The following is a 23,968-nucleotide window of genomic DNA, read 5'->3' as shown; positions in this document are numbered from 1 at the left end:
CTGCTGTCCGTCAGCCTAACTAGTCTGGAAAGCATTGCTTCAACTACAGTGGCTTTGGCTTGTTCTGATAGGAAATACAAATTGCGAAATCAGGGATCAAGGAATGATTTAAAAAGCAGTGCTCATTCAGTTGATGTAAACGAAACCGCTGTGATAAGTTGCACAGTAGTTTCTCTCTAACTTTGTACATTTGGACTTAGCAAAGCAGGTGTTGTGTCCCCTTCACAAGCTTCATCAGGAACCACTCAGGCTGTATTTTATCCCTGTTGCAACTGGGTACGTGGAACTAGCTGTAGTGTTTTTTTCTGCATGTAACAGTACCATAGCTAATTCAAATAGTTGAAGTAGAAGGTAGGTACCTTGGCCATTAGCTTCCACTGCTCAGTAGTTAGATCTAAAGTAATGGCATGAGACTTTTTGTCAAATCAGGGATTGACAAAACTGCAATTACTGGCCACTTCAACTCAAGCAGACGTTCAAAACATAATATACTGTGTTCATCTTGTTTGCACATCCTGAATTAACTTCCGTGGCGCCTTTTCTGTTTGTTTTCTATTTAAAGCACTCGTTGCCAGCTCGCTTTTTTAAAATGTGCAACCAGTCTTTTTGCTGTTGATGTGTGCACGGCTTGAACATCCTCCAAACTGTTCTGAAAGCATAGGTTTATATTGTGCCCTGCACGTTAAGAAGTGCCTCAGTATGATCGTTTACATACGTAAGTAAAGGCATTGCTTTGCAAATGTTTCAACCAAGGCATTGCATAGTCTGGAGCAAGATTCCCTATCAGATTTTTAAATGCAGCTCCCTCCACGATGTATCAACATCCACTATCAGGTCTGTTATTTCTTTCTCGGGCACTTTTTTTGGCACATTTATCTTTGCAAAATACGATGCCACTGTAGGTAGTTCCTTTTATTTTTTTAGCACTTACATTGTCGTATTTTGTTAGGTGGAGCCTCACTAAATGGTGCCGCAGGTTTGTGGTATTGCTGGAGAAACTCAGCAAAGTTTCACAAATGCCACATTGTACCTTTTCATTTTGTTCTTTAAAAAAAACTTCCAAACGTCGAATGGCACGGTTAGTAATTTAACCAAGAAAGCTTTAATCCTGAAGCAGCTATACTGGTATTTCACTGGGTTTGTTGTGTTCATGCTTTTGTTCCCAGGTTGATTTTAGAATGTTTGTGCGTAGATGTGTGTGAGGGGCAGGATCTTGAAAGAAATGGAAAGCAAAGGTAGGGAACTAGAGTACAGTTATATATAATTTTTAATTTTGTCCTAATAAAATGGATTAATGAAACGACATGTGGTTTCCCCATATTTTGTTTTGATGCATCAATGTTTTTTGGACCGACTCGATGTATCGATCCATCGTCCCAGCCCTAGTGTCCAGTGAACATACAACATTTCAGTGCCCCAGGCTCAAACTGTATATATCAGTGTTATTTTTCACATTTACATTTTGCATCGTGTTTACAAACCATTTGATTTGATGATATGCTTAAATTCTGCTACTGGGTATGCTTTGTTCTTGTTATCAAACCCCCATCTCTAGTTTTAAAAAACTATTTCCTATGTGGTAATGGTGCAGTGCAATAGCCTAAACCAATTGTATATGCAACAGGGGATTTCATTGTGTGTGTGTTTTTTTTTTTTTTTTAAATCATTTATTTTTCTCGCCTCTTGATTGAGGCGCTAAACCATTTAAACAATGGTTTTGTTTGTAAGGATTGTATCGGGACACACTTGTGTCTCCTACATGATTTTGGAGTCAGATGTGGCGCTTGCACACACCTAGCCCTCCAAGAGGGGTTCCAGTAAGTGCAGCCAGCTCCACAACAGTAAAAGTAATATTCCATTTTGAATAGCTTCAAGTCTAATGTTAAAACATGAATACAATCCTTGAACAAGTTAAACAATTTAGTTCAAGACACTTGATAGTTAGTTAATAAATCCAGTACCTTGCTGATGTTGTATGCTGTTTTAAGGCATGGTTTGTGTCTGTGTGCCCACTGTGCTTCTGCTATTTTTTACACAGTTGTTATATCCCAGTAACTCTACCCTGAAAGTGCTGATTTGTACAACACTGTGCTGAATGATTTGCTTGCTCTTCACACAGTGGCAGCTTCTATGCTGATGGATGTTCCAGGGACTCAGTCTCCAGACACATGCTATCCCTGGTGCCTTGACAAGTCTGCATTAATGGCAGTCTGGCTATGCAATCTGGACACTTTTTTTTTTTTTTGGTTTTGCAAGCTGCAAACATTTCTTTGAACAATATGGCAAACAGTATGCATCTGCCACTGCTAATATCTCATCAACCATTAAAGCTGGCAACTTCAAATGTTCATTTAAATTTAATTTTCAATTAAGTAACAGAGATTGGTTGAAACAAAAATCAGCAGCCACAGTAGCTCTCCAGGACCAGGGTTGGAGACCCCTGATAGACCTATTGCTTGAAGATTTTGGCTGCATACTTTCTATGTTGATATATTTTCTGATTCTCGGTCTCCCTTTCAATCATGGATGAGATTAGGGTGTGTGTTTTTTTGTGTGCGAAGTACCAGTCTCCACAGTGTCAAAGCCTTGTTTGAGCAACTATTTGAGGCAGTGACTTCATATTTGCAGGGTTAACAATTCATATTAAATGTGTTGTCTGCGACCTAATGTGGCTGCTTTTATTGTAGTGGAACTTTTTAAGCTAGTACATTTTGAGTTATTTTAATATTTGGTACACAGCTGTATTCTATGATTCTTAAAGTTCCATTACCAGAGTTGTCCAGTAAAAATGAACACTTTCACTGAAGCATTGCTTTAACCTCTGGCTATACTTGTGATATAGACAAGATACTTTAACATAGGGTCTTTATAGTTAGCACACTGTTCGTACAAATTTGTTTACTTAAACATGTTTGTATGTCATTTGCATTGTAAGTTTGTATTTTAATGTGGAATTTATAATGTACCAAAGATAGGCCAGAGTTCCTTCAAGATAAAATGTGTTTTGCTTGGTCTTCAAAAAAAGTAATTTTGTCAGTTCAGTTCTAATCCATGTGAGAGACTGATAAAGGTAGTTTAAATACTGACATCTATAAATAGCTGTATACACTGTAATATGTGGGTTTGAAACAGTCATGCTATGATACAGAAAGGGGAGGGAGCTGACAGAAATATATAACTAGAGGTCATGCTAGCTTTTCTGTTCATGCGTTCCTGAAATGAACATGCCCCAGATTTTGTGTCCCAGCCATCAAATACTACATTTTAACACAAAGGCTAATAAACACCAGGGATGTGCATTTTGGTATGTTTTTATGAACGTTTACTAGATTTATTATATATATATACTAACAGTAGGCCATTCGCATGACAGATGGGATTCTAAGCGCTGTTTGTTGCCTTCATCTACGTTTGTTTTAGCCCTTTGCAGTCCATTTATTCAGTGCTTGTCAGGCGCGTCAGGTCCAATTTATATTTTCACATGTGCTGTTTATTTTACACACACTGTTTTTAAGGTTTTTTTTTTTGTTTTTTTTTCCCCCAGAGTAAAACAGGTTTAAAACACATTGCATGGCAAAATGACATCGATACTGCATTTCTCAGCCAAGCCCCTCCCCTTGTTCGCTGTATTTTTCACATACCTCTTTATAGACGTGCATACTGATGAATGCTGTTCTGATCACTCGTTTTATCACCAAACTCCTCAATAATGCGATCCAAGTCATTATTTTATTACTATGACATCTCAAAAAGCTCTGCAAATGTCTGATATTCTTTGAGCGCTGGATGTGGAAGCAGCTGTCTCTTTTGTTTGTGTCCATCTTATCTCTGTGGTGCAGCTGCTAGCTTTATTGCTGACACACCCCTTTTTTTAAATTTTTTTATTTTTTCTGCTTCATTCGGTCATTGAATGGTTTTCTCGTTTTTTTTCCAGAGAAAAAACGACTAGAGACCTGTGCATTACGTCTTTTTGATATCAGACAGGGTCAGACATCGGACTGGAAAGGGAAAATCGTAATGTCGGACCTGGTCTGACATAGGACTACAAAAGGTTAATATTTTTCTGCGTTCCAATATTAGCAACAGCATTGCTATGTCTTTAAGCAAAGATTCTTGAAAAACTGTACATACTTTTTTTGGTTGGTTGTTTTGTTTTGCCCAGCAGCTCTTTCACACACAGTACATCTTGCCTTCTCGTTAACAAGCCACGGATCTCCGGTTCAAAATTTATAAGAACGTATTTTTAGTTTGCGTTTTTGTGCATTACTGCTTGCAGCTGCTTTGGTCACTGTAGTACTCGTAGACAGAAGTAGATGGCTGAGATGCAGATGAACAATTTTTCCATCCGATGGATTTATTTTGCATCTAGGATGCAAAATTTTGCGTTAACGCAACCTCTGTTGACGTGTCTTTTTATTTTGTGGAATAACCCAATGTTTTGGTTAATACAGCAGTTAGTCAGTTTAATACTAGTGCTTTATTAAACTTCAATATTTGCATGTGATATGAAAAGGGCATTCATTGCCATGGTGGGAAATTTTGTTCTTTCTTTGGTCCAGCAAAGATCTTTTTAAATAATCCTTTTTATACCTAACCTGTGGTTACATCATTCTTTAACAGTTCTTTCTTTTTGTAACTCTTTCTGCAGCATGGCTTCATATCTTCTCAAGACACCGAGAGGATACGAGACACCGACAACCTCCATATATTATACTTGCATAAGAAATGTGTCCTTATCGGTAACTTTCCACAAGCTTGCCTTTACATTGGGTACTTACACAATTCTAATAGAAGAAAAAGAAAACACTTGGACAAAGCATAGCGGCAAATCAAATAGAAATGCCTTATTAAAACACCATATTTTCTAACAAGTGTTAATCATTTACATTAAAGTGCACCTCACAGCATTCTGACACACTTGACCTAAATATCTTTTGTCTGACTGCCAAGATGTACTCAAAAATTAAAGGTCAGATGTCATGTTTTTTATATTTATGGACTTTCCACAGCATTAGGGCTACTGATGTTTCGTGATCGTGGAATTAGGCATTTTGGGAATGGAATTTTGCAGTGTTGTGTTTTCTGATCGCAACTCCAGTTTCTGTGGTTTATTATTTCTTTTTTTGCACTACACCCAGCCTGGTTGCGTTAATTCACCATGTGAATTCACTCTGTGTTTTTGCTGAAACTCAACATGGCAACAACAAAGAAATAAAAAGCAATTTTTCAGCAAAAGACAGAATTAAAACATTTTCTGATTATCTATGCGAGGATGGTGGGATACTGTTTTGCAAATTTTGCTGTTATTCGATTGATCATGTACGAGTCAATACTATTAGATACTATTGTCAGTCGTAAACACGTAGAGAACAAGAAAGCAAAAATGGCAAAGGGTTTTTTAAATTCCTAAATTGGAATACATTTGGTCTCATTTAATTTGTCACCAATTAAGACTTATTTTTCTGCTGTGTTCAACTAACCAGCTAAATAACTAGCTATCTAGCTTATTCAATATTGCAAACTGTGCACGCTCTGCCCTGTGCGAGAGCACTGAGCTCTAGGAAAGTAGGAAGTCCTGCTTTCGTTAAATTTCTTAACTATGAACAGAATTAAAATCTAAGTGAACTCGAGGGGAGCTCATTTTTAAAACCTAAGTTACTGTAATTTGAACAAAAAAATAAATACTGGTAACCAATATCAGAACAACCATCAATTCTGCCAAGAATTAACAAGCGATCAGTAGACTTAAACTTCGCAGTATTGTAACTAAAGTGCATCCAAATAGACAGCGAACAAAATCCATGAAACTTCTCTGACTGAGCAATTTCTTTGTCAGAAGCTGCTAACATCTTTTAAACACTGTTGCTTGTTTATGCTTGGGAAGCAGTCTGCACGAAAGTCTCAAATTTATTTCAGCAAAACATGCAACCTCACAAGGTTCATGTGAAAGGGGCGCACCTCGGTGTAGTCCTTCAGTCTGCTCCGATCCCCATAAATTAAAAAAAAAAAAAAAAAAAAAAAAAAGTGTGGGGCTGCCCATGTCAGACTGACAGATGCATGTCCTGGGGACTCGGGCAACTGAGTCCCGACAAATCATGTGTGCATAAAGGATGTGGGTACCTGTGTCCCGAAAGCCTTTATTAGATATTGAGATTATCAGAATCTAGGTTATGAGGATGCATTTGTCAGTCTGTCTATTTTAAAATTTAAGACGCACTTTTTAAACCAATTTTTTCTTCTCAAAAATGGCCTGCGTCTTAAATTGGAGTGCAGTAGACTGATGCGTGTATTAAATAAACTGCCCAAGTACACAAACAGCAACGTGACTGACTGCCTAGAAAAGAATAACAAAAATGTCACTGCCCGATCTCGAATCATCCATGACATGGAGGCAGCCATTTTCAAAGAAACAGCATTATCTTCCTGAGGAATGCAGAAAAGCTTTTGCAACGTCAGCGTTTTGTTATTGGGCTCAGTTCTAAAAAAACAGGACCAGCTTGGACAGATCAGAAATGCTGATCAGACCCAGAACTTGTTAACAAATACCATAATTAACAAAAAGGGAGAAAAACAGGTGCGTGTAATCACAAGTGGAAATGAGAAGCAGCACATAACTGAAGTGCTATGTGTGACAGCAGATGGCCACAATCAGCCTCCATACATCTTTTCTTAAATGCATAATTGAGGTTGTATCTTTTTTTATGACTTGAAGTGTGGATAGGTGGATCAGTAGAGCAATGGAATGGAGGAGTCTGAGGCAAGATTCTCAACTCCTTTACTTCAGTCATGCTTGTTTTATTAACTTATATATTTTTTATATTTATAGGTGTTACAGTAGTAAATTATCAAAGTGAAATTAGAATAAATGGTTCAACTAAAAACTGACAGCTAATACCATTAAATCAGTTTTAGAATTGCACAGGTCTACTCTGTACTGTGAAACGGTCATCTCTGTTTTCTGTGCAGGAGCAATCTCTGGTACAACATTCAGAAAAGTGTATTTTTTGTAGACTTCGAGTTTTTTTTTTTTTTAAATATTTTTAAACAGATTTAAAATGAGCTCAAAGCAGATACATCCGACACCACTCCATTGTCACTCAATAGAATATCTTCTCCCGAGCTATATCTCACAAACCTTTGCGAGCAGCTTGAAAGAGGTCCCCATAGAGAATCGGTTTAATAGAATATTTTTGATGTAAAGTGTATCAATATTAACCAGATTAAATTTGGATAAGTATATTGCAACAGTATCAGTCTTGTAATGGTGTTGAATGGTGTAGTCTAAACTGAAACACATTTTCCTGTATCTTTCGGGCTAATGATGATGAAGTTTCAGCCATCTGTGTAAAGCACAAATGATTCTTCTTGGGTCATTTCATACCAGTTGAACCAGAGCTGTTGGCCGACCGTCTGTTTTTGCTAGAAAAATTCACATGGGGGTTTTCAGGCCCGCTGAGGTCAGAAATGTAAAGTTTTGTTTTATTTTATTTATTTATTTTTCATTTACCCTTCGAGCTGTGACCTGACAAAGGTCAATGGAAAGTGAAAAGTGATCCTGACCTGAAAAATCACCCTGGGCTCAACTTAGATGCTACCATCATGTGTAGCACCTTGTTTGGCTCGTAATGAATAGGGCTTTCAGGAAAAAAATACCAGGAGCACCTAACTCGCTTCTGGCAAGTTGCTTAATGACATGTAAGTGGTGAGTTTTATTAGAACTTCAGCCCAACCCATTACCCTGGTAGCTTCAAATGTCACTGTAAGAAGGAAATCTAAGTTCCACATGCAAGTTCATAACCCCTCAGCTCTAAGCTAGTGCCACTGGAAGCACATCCTGCCACTTTTTACTTCAGGTCTAACCCCGGACAATGCAAAATTGAAGAACGCTATTTTGGTAGGCTGTGGTACTTTAGCCTTACCAAAGTGACCATAAGCAATGCTCGAATGCATGACAAGTGCAACTTCAAAAATCCCAAATCTGGTTGATTCTTGTAGATCTCATCAATAACTATCCAGAAATATCTTCAGGTGACTTTTTGTGGAGCACCCCAACCCCTCTCCCCCCACGTCAATACTTCAGCCTAAACTTGGTAGAAATAGTCATATGTCACAGAATTTCGAAGAGTGGTCCATAAGGTTCTTACAGCAATACTAACATTTTAGGACCTGTAAAAAAGGGTAAAGGTTGAAGCTCGAATAAAACTCGTCACTTCCCCTTTGTTAGGCAACTTGCCAAAAGCGAGTTAGGTGCTCCTGGTATTTTTCTCGAAAGCTCTATTCATTACGAGTCAAATGAGGTGCTACACATGATAGTAGCATCTAAGTTGAGCCCAGGGCGATTTTTCACTTTAGGTTGACCTTTGCCAGGTCACCGCTCGAAGGGGAAATTGTAATTAGCATTTATGAACTTGGTGGGCCCGAAAACCCCAGGTGAATTTTTTCTCTCAAAATCTGAAACGGTCAGGCAACAAAACAACCCTTTTCTGGTTGAGTTGGCGTGGATTGACTCCCTCTTAAAGCAACCTCTTTATCTTCTATATTGTGACCCTTTATTTTATATATTGCATCAATGACAAATCTCTCATACAATCTCTTCCTAGTGGATCCCATTGCTGCTTTTACAAGTAGCCTACATTAATCCTTTCTCCCACTAAATGCTGTACCATTTATTTTTTTCTGTTTTAAAGCATTTTTAAACTGATAGCTGTCATTTTATAAGATGATGTGTAAAGTTTTCAATTCATAATAGCTCCTTGTGTAGTAGTGACCAGCCCATGGGATCTTTAATAATAGTTAACTGTTGCAGATTTAATAAGTCAGAACAGGCCTTTACTGTAACAGTTAAACTGAATCATGAAAGTTACTTGGGTGTTGTTGTTTGCATTTTTGTTTGTTTTTTTCTGTGTTACACATGATTTCACAAAGTTAATTAAAATTTGTGTAAATCAATTGAATTCTTTCTGCCTCCTGCATACCAAAATGAGGAAACGCAAGGAGAATACCCAATTTGACATACGATTAGAATTAATATGGGCCAAAACAATTCCACTCTTTGTATCAAATGTTTGTCTTATGGTACATTTTAATATAGGTATCCTTACGAATGACCCAAATAAAATGGACAATAACATATGCCTGTATTGTGTGTGTGTGTGTGTTTTTTTTTTTTAAACAAGTATTTATTAAAGCATTATTCTTCGCATAACTTAATTCCTTAATGACATCGAGCTTTGGAACGAGTCAGTTTCAGATAATGAAAAGATCGGTGCTTTGAAGTTAAGGGGGCACATGCACACACACAAAATTTTTTTTTACAATGAATTGATCCTCGCCGCAAATTAAGATTTGTTAACTAATAAATAAAATGGAACTGTAAATTTCACTAGACAAAGGCTATAGCAAAATGATACTGATTGTTCCCCCCAAGGTCTGATCTGATAATTAAGTGAACTGCACAACAATAACGTGCAAGTTTCCTGGTGTGCTGCTGTTTCTTGGCTGATGTTCCTTTGTTCTGGGCCAAGCAGCTTCTGTTTTCTTTGCCCTCTCTGAACTGAATTACACTGGAAGCATATGTGAATGAGGCAGTGAGATTGCAGGGGAATCTGATCTTAGACCCCATCCACATGCTATTACTCTTGCAGCACTTGTTAACTGATCTGTGTAGACAAGGACATGCAGTATGTTTTTATTTTGGTTTTCCAGCAAGTGTTCAGTGGGTTTGTTAAAGGAGTGCTATCCAAGGTTTTATAATTAGGAAAATTATCACTGATACATACTGTACTCGGTGGAATATCTTTTGATTCTAATTGTATACTTCAATTTGGAATGCAGATACACCCACTGTAGATGAAAAGCTGCTTTTGCTACTTCCTGGTACCGTACCAAGTCCTCTGCTATAGGTCCAACTAACTTCATTTGCAGTTAGCAAACCAACTAATTTAAATATCATTCAGTATGTTTTCATGAGATCAAGTTTTCAGAAAACTAATGTATTCATAAAACTGAATCAGAAAATTGGTTTTCTGCAAATGACACTTCTGTGTTTACATGACTTGAAATAGATAATCCAGTTAAACTTCCGATAAATTCAACTGCGTACATGGGTTTAATTTTTTGGAAAACGTAGAGCATTTGCACCTACGCAGTAGCGACTTGTATGGGAACAGACAGGGCTCGGTTCAGTCTGCAGTAAAACTAAGGCATACGTGTTCTTTTCCGTTTGCTCATTTTGTATTCTTTTTTTTTATAATCAGTGTTCTAATCTGAATATAAGTTGTCTTTTTTTTAACTGTTATGCAGAACTGTGTTTTTAGTTATTGGATCTTCTGTTTAAAAAAAAGTTTGTTCTTTATTTTGATGCATGCAAAATACAATGTATCGGTTATTGTTGATAAATATCTATACGATAATAGAATATGAAAGTAGGGTGCCGATTGCACCACTAATGGATATAGTTGCTTTAATAATCATGTGCGTGGGAATGATGTTAAAGTTTGCACATGTGCAGTACACTATCAGAATATGTAATGAACAGTGTGTTTACGTGACATATACATTATTCGTTTTCAGAATACTATTTGTATATTCTAGGTGGAATTACTTTTCAGAACTAAATTCCAAAATACCGGAATTATGTTTATGTGAACGCTCTAATTGTTGACAAACAGGGTGTTCATTTCCAATATCATCTCGCTGTCAATGGTTGTGTTTTAAGAAAAAACCTAAATGAAATGGCATTGTAATTTTAGTAAAATTAACACAGTAAAGTTGAAAATGGAGAATTGCAGCAGTGTATGTATTCTACAATGCAATGCTGGATTAATTTAGCAATTGGACATCACATAATTAGGGTAAATGAATGGCATATGAAAAATATGGTCAACATCCTTATTGTTTTGCATCAAACTCCTCCTTCAGTTATTTTTATAGTCTTCTCCACTTTTTATTTTGCTTCAAATTGTGGCATAGAATGAACTTTGAAAATCCATTAATTTTATTTCTGTCGAACTTTCTTTTATTACTTATGGTAGGGTTGGAGACATTCAGAATATTCTTTCAGAAAAATCTGACTGTGGAAATAGGTCTTGCATAGCTGAAATTGTGTCAGATACATTTTTAAATGACCACTTAAGAATTTATCTTAGTGCATTAATGAGAGTCTAATATGTTGTGGAACACACAGTAGTGTTCAATAAGGAAGTTAGGATGTTTGTTTGATTGAAATACTGACATTTCCCACCTATGATTCCAGACCGTTGGGATGTTGAAGTGGCTCAACATCTTTATTTGAAGGGGGTGGGTTGTAAGCATTGAAATACTTTTTAGTCCACACATGAATGGAAGCCTTTTCATGATTAAACTATTAGGCCTTTGTTCAAAGATGAATTTGCTTGCCATTAAATCAAAGCTAGATTTCAACCTTCGGTGTTTTGTCATGCATTCACGCATATAAATTTACAGGCAAAATTAAATATTTATGAGTCAGGAAGGTACAGTTAAAAAAAATAAATAAATATTGCACAGAATTCAGTTTCTCCAAGTATGTAAGCATACATAAATCTGGAAATTAGTAAATAGTCAATTTATTTTCTTCGTATTATTTGTGAAGATTTCAGGCTGTTGCACCCTTTTTCGTGATTTAAGAAATATAGCCTACATTGTTCACAAGCAAAATATAAAATACTTGTTTTTCTAAGATTGTAATTTTCTTCCATGTCTAAGATATAGGCTTGCTTTGCACACTAATTGCATCAATAAAGAGTTTTACAAGGTGTTTATGAAATGTCATGGAAATCTCTTAAAGCAAAGTTTTACAGTTCTGTTTTGCCAATGAAACCTGTGACATGGCTGGAGCAAGCGTATAAAATATTTTACACATTAAGGAATTGTTACAGTTTATAACATTAATATTTGAAGGTAGAATAGTAATTCAGTGTGGATGTTTTTTTCTAACCCACATATAGTACCAGAGCCCCAGCAATTGAAGAGCTTTTAAAGGCACATTTTCCTTTGTGGAAAAGGAGCCATACTGATTCTGTATAAATGATGTATTCCTCTGATGCAATGTCGTCATGTTTTTTTTTTTTCTGTTTTAGAAATAATTTTGCCTCGTCTCTTTTGTTTAAGGTTATGCAATGGTCTCTGCAAAACATCCTGTGCTTGAGGTGGTGTTTTCTTATACAGACGTATGCTGGTTTTCCATTATTGCTGAGGGGGCAATAATTTCTTCTCTTACGACAACAACATAAGTGGACAAAATTGCAAAGATCTGCTCTGTGTCGAGTATGACAGCCACGACCCGTGGCTCTCCCGTCGGAGGGAATGACAGCCAGGGCCAGGCTCCAGACGGGCAGTCCCAGCCCCCTCTCCCACAAAACCAGGTAAGGGTCCAGCAGTTGAATTCTCATTTCTTTGATACAAACACAGTATTTTAGTATGATTGTTTCCCACCAGAGTGAAGGAAATTATACTTCTGTAGCAAAGTAGTTTGGGCCATTCCATTTTTTTATGAGATTTATTTGTTTATTTATTTACGTGAGCTTTTCCTCTCTCTGTTTTTCATATTCAAACTGCTGTCAGTTGTATCTTTTATTAGCAGTGTTATGGAAACTGGCAACTTTTAATGGCGCCTGTCACTTTGACTTTTTGGTTTTCGAACCCAACAGTTTGAAGTATTGGCTTTATTTTTCTATCCAGTGTTTTTGTAGGTAAAGTCCATTTGTGGATATTGAACAATAAAATAGCTGGTGCCAACTTCAATGCAAAACCTTTCATTTCCACAGCTCAGGGAAGTAAGTCATTTAAAAGGTAATGGAGAGTCAACAAGCAGCAGTTAATACATTTTCAAACTTCTCTTGGGCCTGTCCAGTTCCTTTCTGGCGAAGTATTTATCAGTAAAACCTAATAATTTTAATGGCAAATGGTATACAACTGTTAAATTGAAAGTGTTAATTGTTCATTGGGGGGAATTGTGTTTTTATTTGTTATACTTTATCCCCCCAGTATTCAAATCAGATCCTGTAGTAAAAAAAAAAAAAAAAAAAAAAAAAAAAAAAAACCTGAAAATTCTGCTTGTCACGTAGTATTCAGTTTTAGTGTGAAATCAGACTAGAAAACTTGATAATTCATGCATTTGTTTTTGTTGTTGCTGAAATACAACCTATTTTACTAACCAGTACAACTAACAAGTGTAAAGTTGGTGCAAACACATTGGCACAGGTACAGACAAAAGAAGACTGGCTCCAGAATAGTGAGAACAAATATCAGAATATCTGTTGTCAAGTGGCAGGAAAACCAGCTAACACAGATTAATTTGATAATATTTTGATGGTTAAGTATGGGAAGTTCTTTGTGTGACTGAGTGGTGTGCCGAGTGAATTTGTCAGATTTGTGGAAACCACTTCTCTGTAACATGCTGCTATAATACTGCAGAGAACAACATTATTTTGAAAGGTTGCCTGCACCTAGTGCAGTCCTAGTCGAAATTGTTGTCTGAAAGCAAGACCACCTAGGCTTTGGACTAAACATACTGCAGTAGCAAAGGTTCCTGTCAGATGCTGCATGGGGAAAATGAAATGCATTGACTGATTCAACATATTGTGCAGACAAGTGAAAAGCAAGCAGACTATTTAGGTTGGCCAAACAGGAGACGTAATTTCACTCCCTCACAGTTCCCACGTTTTTGCTGACTTTCTATTCCATACAGCTGCTCCTAGGTTTGTGCTGCTTTTGATGTGGAGCTGTACCATTCCCAGTCTTATTATCTGTTGAAGTAGCACAAGGGTATTGTTTAGGATGTCCCTTAGTAATCATAAAAGGGGGATAAGCTGTATGTTCAGTGTCTAATGCTTCAGTATTTATTTTAATTTGCTGCTTTTGTTTGCATAGAGATGTATTTGTGTTGCCCCACCATGGTGTATCATGGTGATCTACTTGTATATAATATATGGTCTCTGACTTTAATAAAGGCAATATCTTTCCAGCAGTAAGCACATTTGGACGTTTGTTACAAAAGGTTATTTGAACACACTTTCTGTTGTAGATAACCACAGGGGGGGAAAAAAGTGTTTTGGTAATGGTTTTTGAGAGTTCTATACAATAATCTCAGAGGAAAGCTAACTTGTTTTGTCTGGTTTAGAAAGAGATTCTGTAGTGCTGAGTATATATTTTATCATGTTTGTGTGCATTTGCAGGCGTCCTCTCCTAACTCATCGAATGAGAACTCCCCAGTCAGCCCCCCGGACGAGCAGGGGCAGGGAGATGGACCTCCTCAACTTGAGGAGGAGGAGCCTGCCTTCCCTCACACCGACCTGGCCAAGCTGGATGACATGATAAACCGGTTTGTAGACCTACTACTCGCATTCACACTGGAAAGTTTTGTATTTTAATGTTTAAAACAAAAGGTGTGGTCTGTATTTGTTTTTTTTGTTTTTTTTCAGTTCTTCATAAATTTTACCTTGCAATTCTAATTGTCTGTCCAATTTTTCATCTGTTATCAAGTACAGGATGATTATGGAATTAATGCCATGGTCTGGATTTTCTATTGTGGCATGTCATTGTGGAACTATGAACCAGAGCTTTTAAATCGTCCTGTTATTAACCTTGGGGTGGACATTGCTCTAGTATCAAATTCCTTTAATGCTTTGTTTCAGACCCCGATGGGTTGTACCAGTTTTGCCAAAAGGTGAATTAGAAGTTCTTCTTGAAGCTGCTATAGATCTTGGTAAAAAAGGTGAGTAAAATAAGGTACATTTTTGTAAGTTAATATGCACAGGTTTTTTTTTTTTTGCATTTTGTGGGGAAACGAGATTTGTTCCCCCCCCAAGTGTTTGCAAAAATAGGTGATTTAACTTTTTGAGCTTTGAAAACAAAACTCTAATTGTGTGCTTTAAAAAAAAAAAAAAAAAAAAAATATGAACAAAGCTTACTCATTTCCGCTTAGCGGAAGTGACCAACTACCATACTACATTGTGCGTTCTGGGAAAATTAAATTACTGCAGCATTAATGGTGAATGCCGGATAGAGAAGCTTGGTGTGGAGCCGTTTTGGATTTCAGCCAAATGAACTTGGCAATCTGGTTGAAGTCGGACAGCCAACATGTCTCAAGTGCTTTAAAGAATTGAAAAACAAGGGAGGAAACGGCACCAATTTATTGAAACCTCTTTCAGATCCGCAACCCAATCTCTTTGCCAAAGTTTATTTTTGTCTTTTACTCTAGTTTCTTCAGTTCTTTTAATACCCCTTTTCCACCTGCACACCCGAGCCAGCCTGGTAATGCTCGGGTAGCTGGAGTTGCTTTTACACTAGAGAAAGGAGAGCCGAGCTGAGAGACATCACACATAATGAATGTGCTGAGTCGATTAAATTAAATGTCTCAGACTGCAAAAAAAGAATTAATTAATTTACTTAAATACTTTTTTCATGGATTTATTTATTTTTTTATTGGTGAAAAGTACTGAAAATGTGTGTTGGGGGTGTTGAAATACTTACCTAAACAAAGGAAGCAAAGACTAGGGACCGTATTACAGGTATACGTAATTGAATTATGTCTCTATAAAGTGAAACGACGTGTGGTTTAACATTTTCTTTTTTTTAATTTTTTTTTTTTTATATGCATTGATCAATAGTGCCAGCCCCAATATCTATATAGTGCTCTATCTCTATAAAGCTCTCTGTTATAACGCTCATACAGCATGTCCCCCAATTCCCTGTACCAGGGTTTCATGAAATATTTCTACAGTAAATACAGTACTAGTGCTCAAACTATAGACAACATCTCAGTCTAGCTTCTGTTTCTCCCTTTTGATACAATATCTGAACTGAAGAAAAGCTGGCACTTCATAAGACATCTTATTCAGCATTCATTTTTTTTTATTTAACTAAATAAATATTAGGCCTGTTATGTGGTCCTCTTTCCTAATGTATTTACTTTTTTGCTGCAAGAGGAACTGCGGCTTTCTCCTGGAGACAAGATGCTTCATCCTTGCTCTGATAGCTGAACCTGGGGCGAGCCCATTCCCTCTTCCCCTCTCCCGACCCGCTCTCCTCCTCGCACTTGATTTGGTTGTCTGTCACTTCGAACAGAACTCCGAACTGCTGTTTATCCAGGCTATTTATAGTTTTAAAACTGCTAATTAAAATGATCCATGAGTGGGAATTTTACCTTTTTTTATTTTTTTGTAAAGATAGCGTTGATTACATGGTGCTTTATGCATGGTTAATTCACTGAAAGTTACATTTGCTTCACTATAGCATTATAAAGAGGGAGTTATTTTATTTTGTAATTTAGTCAGATGTGTGGTGTTTCCCACGGCGTAAAGGTAAGGAGTTAGGAAACATGTAGCAGTTGTGGTCCTGGGGGTTGTCACTTTCTCTTGGGTTGACACTAGAGCGTAATGACGAAATGCAGTAACGCTGCCCACAGCCTGCTTGGGCCCCGAGCCAGATTCAGATATGTTGCAAGGCTCGAGTGCAACATGGCTCGAGTGTGCAGGTGGAAAAGGGGTATTAAGTTTAAGTGAATCCCCAATGCGTATTACCTTTTTAAAAAGGCACAGCAAAGATAACAAAAAACAGGAATGTGCTAGAAGCTTATCAAAAGGGAGTTCATTGATGTGTGTTTCTTTCATTATTAAAGTGTGTTTCCTACAAGCTGCAAAAATATGCTTTTACAGATGTGTCATTAAAACTGTACCGCATGTCACAAATGTTAGCAATGTTTTTATATTCTTTGGATTTTTGTGGTAATCTATATTTTATTCATTTTTACTTCATTGCTAGCATATCAGTTTCCCTACAGGATCAATGTGACGCTTTACCTGAGTGGGACCTTTAGAAATTTCCGAGTCACGCTGCAAAAGTCTGCCAATGCAGATGGCTGCAGGTTCTGCATGAACGCAATAAAAAGCACTTAGTCTATTATAGTAGCTAGAGTGGTGGTGTTTTGTCTAATTTACTTTATTTGCAAGATTTAACAACCGAACGAGCACAATGGGCTACATGGCCTCTTGCGAGTAAAATGTCATATGTTCTTATTTAAGGTGTACTGGGATATTGTTTTGATGGAGTCATTTGGCTTGAATATGCTTAAACATAAATATGTCCTTGTAACATCTAAGAGGAAGGCACCTACATTAGTGGCCCATTTTTTTTTTTTTTTTAAGAAGTGTAGCATTAAATGTAATGCATAACTTTGAATTTTTCACAATTTGATTGCGTATGTTAGCAGCGTTTTTAGTACTATCGAAGCAGTTCTTTGCCAGAAATTAAAAAAAAAAAAAAAAAGTATCCGCTAAAGTAATTGAATAAAATTAGTTCAGGTGGTGATTTTCAAAATATCTAAAACTATAAAAATGACTGCAGTGTTTAAAATAGAGAAATACGTTTGTGTGTATTCCCTAATGTAACGCATTACTGTGTTCATTAAAAAAAAATGTAGATGAATCAATCAGACTAGTCTAGTTTAGCATTTATACTCTGTGTTTACATGTTTTATTATGTTGTATGTGACTTTAAGAACAATAAATGCTACAAACAAGAGGAGGTCCATTTGGCCCATAATGCTCATTTGGTTATTGATCCAAGCAAGACCTTCAATCTATTTCTTGAAGTACCCACTTGATTCAGCTTCCACAATAGTATTTCATTTTTTCTTTCCTTGATCACGAGCACTTGTGAGAGAACCCTGTATGTAAAACATCTGTCCTAGTTATAAAATGTCTGCTTCACAAAGTATTTCTGTGTTATTTTGTTATATATAAGAATTAAGAGATTCCTTGTAATTGGAGTATTTGAAGCTGTCCAGAAACATCAGTTATCTCTTTATTTTAGCTTATCAAGTACCCAAACAAGTTCAAGAACATATCTTGTTTGCTTTACTGAACATTTTTTTCCAAAAGCCATACTTAGACAGTAGTTTCCGCTGCATTGGCTTTTACAAATTCATTGTATTCATTCAAATTTAAAAGAAAAGTATTAGCCTAAACAGCACTGCTTCATCAATTAAAAAGCAAAAAAACCAACAAAAAACCAACAAACTAAACAGTGCACTGTTTAATAACCAGTAAACAAAACATTTCAGTGTTGCATACAGTGCAGTACAATTGCAGTCAATTTCCAGCTGAACAAATATATTCAAATATAAACACAATATAATATATTGTGTTTTGTTAAGCAGAACCATAACCATACACATACTTTACAAGTGTACCACTGTGTTGCAATGACATATAGAACAAGTTACAGTATGTATTAAAGTCATTCAAAGTACTCCATTCAAACAAATGTTTTCTACATTGGTTCATTTTTTTTTTATTTTTCCTTACTGGCCTACTTTATCCAGTCTCAGTCACCTGCATTATAGCATTGCAGTTACAGCGAACGGAGCACTTAGTTTACTACTTGGTTTCTAACCAATAGCTATTTGGTACCGATCCCAGGGGCGGGTTCAGTTTAAATGTTGACAAATCAATGGCTTGGGAGGTTGGGAATAAGGAAATTCATAGAGACTGACAGCTGTTGTGTTAAAACTAAGTGAAGCAGTATAGCTGTGACGTTTGAGAGGATGTCAGTCAAGAGTCTGAAAGCTTGCATTTTAACATTCAAAATGACTAATTAGAACAGTGGTTTTGTTTTTCTACCTAGCAACATGACCCGAATGGCGTAGATCCTGAACAAATAAATCGGGTCGTTGACAGTTAAGTTTGTGTGAGCCATAACCGTGGCTGTAGTAATCCCACTGTGGCTCTGGTACAGTAGTTTAATATTACACACCCCGGAGCATACATTGCACTGGTGTATTAGTTGCTTCCCCCTTTTAAGGGCACTGCAAAAATGCCTAGAAAATCGACTTATTCAATGGTTTTTATGGTACATGAGTTTGATGTAGGTCATCGTGGTGATAGCTGTGTTTTGTATTTACAACCATAGCAGGGATGTATGTTTGTACTGTTTCATGAGCACTTGCTATGGTAACCCTTTTAGTATAAGTACATATTGTATAGTTTTTAAACCGCATACTTCTAGTCAAATAATGTTCAGGAGTGTTATGATCGTGGGTTTTTAATGGAGTTTATTCTAAATTATTAAAAATGTTTGTTAAATCACCTATAAGTCTTTTATATCCATTGTTAAATATTCAGTTAATTTTGTGATGGTTATACGTCATGAATTATTTCTTTTTCACCTCAAAGGACTTGATGTAAAATGTGAAGCGTGTCAGAGATTTTTTCGAGATGGATTGACAATTTCCTTTACAAAAATCCTTACGGATGAAGCTGTGAGTGGCTGGAAGTTTGAAATTCATGTGAGTATAGCCTTTTATATACTTTGTCAGTTTTCAGGGCAGATCTGAGCTTCATCTCTTGACACTTGATGTTAATTTGAGATTCTTCAGCTTGCAAGAAACATGGGTTGTACATGCGGGAAAAGTAACGTTTTGTCTGTTAGTGTGAAGCTGAAGGAATGGCTGATGTGAATGAGGTTTCAGCAAGCATTATAGAGACGAAAGGAATATTGTAGAGGATGACACCTTAACATAGTGTCTTACTACACATTTTGTGTAAGCTAACTGTGATCTGATTTCCCCCTTTGACAGAGGTGTATTATAAACAACACTCATCGCCTGGTAGAACTTTGTGTGGCCAAGCTCTCCCAGGACTGGTTTCCTCTTCTTGAACTTCTTGCTATGGCTTTAAATCCTCACTGCAAGTTCCATATCTATAATGGTACACGTCCGTCAGAGACAGTGCCGGCTGGAGTGCAGTTAGCAGAAGATGAGCTTTTTGCCCGTCCACCTGATCCACGGTCACCAAAGGTAGATTGGTTTTGTGGAGATGGTGTGGAACCTGAGCTATTTTTATTTTATCTGATCCAGACCAAAACTGGTACACTTTTAAAATAGGAGTTTGTGTGTGTAGAAATAATATACTCTATGTAGTTGAGCTACAATATCTGTAGAGTTTCCATATTACTCATTGTTTTGTATTGAGTTCCAAGCTGGCCAATGTGTTGTATACTGTTTTACAAGAAATTAAAGAACAAGAAAGAATAAATGTTAAAGCCTTTAAGATTTTAAAAAATATATTGTTATTAGGGGTGGACAACGATATGAAAATTGGATATCGATAATATCGAAGTGTTGTTCTAAAACACGAATTGGATATGGATAATATCGAAGTGTTCTAAAACACGATATTTGTGCCCACCCCTAATTGTTATAGAGGAAGTAAAAAAAAAAAAAAAAAATACAAATTGACAAGGAAACATATGCTGTAACGTTAGATTAGAACATCTTTTTGTATGTCATTGGAAGAAAAAAAGTTGGATAAAATTTGTGACAAGGTACAATTCTGTGACTATTTACACAATAATGGATAAAACTGAAAAGTGCTTACTGTGTATTTAAAAATAATAGTTTTGTATTCTTTTAATCCTAACTTGTGTGGCTTCTTTTGAATAATTGTATTTCTGTTTTCATAAGAAACATGTTTAACTGTTTTTGTTTCAGGGCTGGTTAGTGGATCTAATAAACAAGTTTGGCACATTAAACGGGTTTCAGATCTTGCACGATCGCTTTATGAGCGGCCAAGCACTGAATGTGCAGATAATTGCAGCCCTCATCAAGTAAGTTTAAGGATTAACACATTTTATTTACTTGTTTTCAGTGTCAATTTGCTGCCCAAGTACAGTCGTTAATTAAATAAATTTATAAATCATGTCAACAGCGTTTCATGTGCTAGAGGATATTATTTATTTTGTGTAGATGTTTTTCACACTTTAAAAACCACATAGGTCACCTGATTTAGTATCTAATTGATTTTGTCTTTGTTTCAGACCGTTTGGGCAATGTTACGAATTTTTAACACTGCACACGGTGAAGAAGTACTTCCTACCAGTGATAGAAATGGTTCCACAGTTTCTAGAAAACCTTACAGATGAGGAGTTGAAAAAGGAAGCAAAGAATGAAGCCAAAAACGATGCTTTGTCTATGATAATCAAGTCTTTGAAGAACTTAGCTTCACGGGTACCAGGTCAAGAAGAAACAGTGAAAAACTTAGAAATTTTTAGGTTAAAAATGATTCTTAGGTAAGAAAAGGCTGCCTTATAATTAATAAATATACTGCATAGTCTACATTTATACATCACCCATATGATTTTGTATTTTTTTCCTATTTTAACAGGTTATTACAAATTTCTTCTTTTAATGGTAAAATGAATGCACTAAATGAAGTTAATAAGGTCATATCCAGTGTTTCATATTATACACATCGGCATGGCAATCCTGAAGAGGAGGAGTGGTTAACAGCAGAGCGGATGGCTGTAAGTACAGCAGTTTAAGTATATAAACAATGTTTCTCCTTCCAGTTAAAACAAATGGAAGTATCATGTGGTTTACGGTCGTCATTCTCCTAACAATAAACAACAACTGATTGTGCAATTAGATAAACTGAAATTGGGTTATTCGATTTGCAGCCTACCTCCAAAATGTGGTTAGGGCCACAGTTAAGAGTTCCACACCTTAAAATTGCAAGTAAAATGGGGAGGGGGGAGGATAATTAGTAACAGTGATAATGGCTGAATCTGTTACTGATGTCATGTCAGTATCATTAATGTTCCCAGAAATGTTTACTGGCATTAGCATGTTTCTTTACCGTCAAAACATAATATATTCCATGAGCTTTTTTGTTTACCTGTGTAATGTTAACATGAAAAGTTTGTGTGCTTGTGAAATGTCACTCCCAATTACAGTGCAGGGATAGTAGTGAAAAGTGATCTGTGGTGTTGAGTGCCTAAGTCTGCTGAGTTTTTAGTTTATTTGTTTTTGCAGGAATGGATCCAGCAAAACAACATCCTGTCCATTGTACTGCGAGACAGTCTCCATCAGCCTCAGTATGTGGAGAAGCTGGAAAAAATCCTCCGGTTTGTCATCAAAGAAAAAGCTCTGACTCTTCAAGATCTTGACAATATCTGGGCAGCACAGGTAACAGATAGGGGGCTAGTATAATATAATGGCTTCTCGTTTTATTGCTTTATTTTTCTTTACTGGTTTTGTTTTCTTCCTAGTTGTCAGTTGTATGTTTTATTTTTGTAACCCTTTAGATTCTAGCACCTATATTGTTTTTCCACAAAATTGTCCACTACAATCTGCGTGCCGATTTTCTATGTAATTTCCTTAAACAGGTCTCATTCCCTTTTAATTGGCTACAAAGACAACCGGGCTAGATTGGATAATGTTTGTTAGGTTGTTTTTTTTTTTTTTGTGTACAGTTTTAGTATGAAGTCATTGTATTCTGGGAGATGTAGTTGTTAGCGGAAGTTTTAGGGGAGGGGTGAGGGGAGGCAGACAAGCTGTGCAGAAAAAGTGCTATGCATATGTTTACGCATTTCATTAAAATTTAGTGCGTATTTTTTATTTTTAATCCGTAAAAATGACAGGTTACGCAGCTTATCTGTTAACAGTTCCTTCTCTTGTAATTAATACCTCAAATGTTAAAGGGAATTACTTGGAAATTCTGAGTCGGTGAAATAGAGGTGCGTGAACAGAATTGTAGGAATCCTAAAGACAGATGCCTTGAGGGAAACATATTGTCATCTAATAATGCCTACAGTAGTTTTAGAAGGCATAAATGATCCAGATGTTGCGTGTGATCAGGTGATTTTTCTGTTACTGTAACCATCTAGATAACAATATTTAAAACAGCTGGCGCAATTCATTCCTTTCAAGTTCATCTTTGGATAAACGAAAACCATTTGTTTACTTACTTTTGGCCTTGAATTACTGCAATACATTAATTTCCTTACCACTACTTTTGAGTTTATCTTTTCTCCCACTTTCTGCTACAGGCAGGTAAACATGAAGCTATTGTCAAGAACGTACACGATCTCCTTGCAAAGCTAGCATGGGATTTTTCTCCTGAGCAGCTTGACCATCTCTTTGATTGTTTCAAAGTAAGTTTCTCTCCTTTTTTTTTTCTCCTGTTTTTGTACACATGTGTATCAGTTCATAATAATATACATATATATGGCACAGCTTTCCCACTGCTAAAATTGTCACATCGTTGTGGGATATGTTTAACTACTGTAGTTAATTACATTCTTTGCAGACAACACAAGTCATCGCACAAGATAACCACAGAGAAAAGATAAAACAAGTGCGCTTTATTTTATTTAATGTAGCACTGGGATTTGCTCTAGTAATTGGTGCCACAAGATGCTACAGCGATGAGCTAAATGGATTTTACAACAAATACCTAAATACAACTTTTATTTTTACATTTTAAACCTTAAAGACAAGTTGGACAAATGCGAGTAAAAAGCAGCGAGAGAAGCTGTTGGAGTTGATACGTCGCCTTGCGGAGGATGACAAAGATGGGGTCATGGCTCATAAGGTGTTAAATCTCCTGTGGAATTTGGCACACAGTGATGATGTACCTGTTGATATCATGGACCAGGCTCTCAGTGCTCATATTAAAATACTGGATTACAGCTGTTCACAGGTCAGTGGACACAAAATGAATATTTTGCATTTACATGATTTAACAGATGGGGTAAACGCAAAAACCTGCATTTGAAACTTATTGTATGATTTACTTTTTTAGCATTAGTAGACTGAAGGATTGTATTGTGTATATGTGGAATAGGATCAGTGTGTTTAATGATGTTAAAACAGAGAATGATTTACACTGTACAGAATGACCAATATATTTACTTGTCAGAACTGGAATAAGACTATTAAGGCAAATTTGTAGGATGTTCACAACATTTTTTCAGTTTCCAGTGACAATTGTTTGTTGTTTTAAAATAGTAATTTGTTTAACCATATCTATGTTTCTATTCCTTGTGATCACAGGACAGAGACACACAGAAGATTCAGTGGATAGATCGCTTCATAGAAGAGCTCCGTACCAATGACAAATGGGTCATTCCAGCACTGAAGCAAATCCGAGAAATTTGTAGCTTATTTGGA

The 23,968-nt window shown here is 36.4% G+C and overlaps 1 protein-coding gene across 7 annotated transcripts in view; it reads left to right on the top strand.

Moving 5' to 3' along the window:
- LOC121327841 (probable ubiquitin carboxyl-terminal hydrolase FAF-X) overlaps window positions 1-23,968 on the top strand; it is a 70,809-nt gene that overhangs the window by 9,227 nt on the left and 37,614 nt on the right. For all 7 annotated transcript variants that reach the window (XM_041272097.1, XM_041272096.1, XM_041272095.1 and 4 more), the window contains exons 2-13: window positions 12,130-12,383; window positions 14,196-14,341; window positions 14,655-14,734; window positions 19,194-19,306; window positions 19,598-19,816; window positions 20,510-20,625; window positions 20,836-21,087; window positions 21,183-21,321; window positions 21,830-21,982; window positions 22,846-22,950; window positions 23,292-23,498; window positions 23,852-23,968. The exon at window positions 23,852-23,968 is cut by the window's right edge and continues 20 nt beyond it. In XM_041272097.1, coding sequence (XP_041128031.1) covers window positions 12,288-12,383; window positions 14,196-14,341; window positions 14,655-14,734; window positions 19,194-19,306; window positions 19,598-19,816; window positions 20,510-20,625; window positions 20,836-21,087; window positions 21,183-21,321; window positions 21,830-21,982; window positions 22,846-22,950; window positions 23,292-23,498; window positions 23,852-23,968 — 1,743 coding nt within the window. In that variant the 5' untranslated portion in view covers window positions 12,130-12,287. The remainder of the gene's footprint in view (window positions 1-12,129; window positions 12,384-14,195; window positions 14,342-14,654; window positions 14,735-19,193; window positions 19,307-19,597; window positions 19,817-20,509; window positions 20,626-20,835; window positions 21,088-21,182; window positions 21,322-21,829; window positions 21,983-22,845; window positions 22,951-23,291; window positions 23,499-23,851) is intronic.

The sequence above is a fragment of the Polyodon spathula genome, chromosome 15, assembly GCF_017654505.1.
Source record: "Polyodon spathula isolate WHYD16114869_AA chromosome 15, ASM1765450v1, whole genome shotgun sequence".
Lineage (NCBI taxonomy): Eukaryota > Metazoa > Chordata > Actinopteri > Acipenseriformes > Polyodontidae > Polyodon > Polyodon spathula.
Note: the sequence above shows the minus strand (reverse complement) of the source record. Positions and strands in the feature narration are given on the sequence as shown.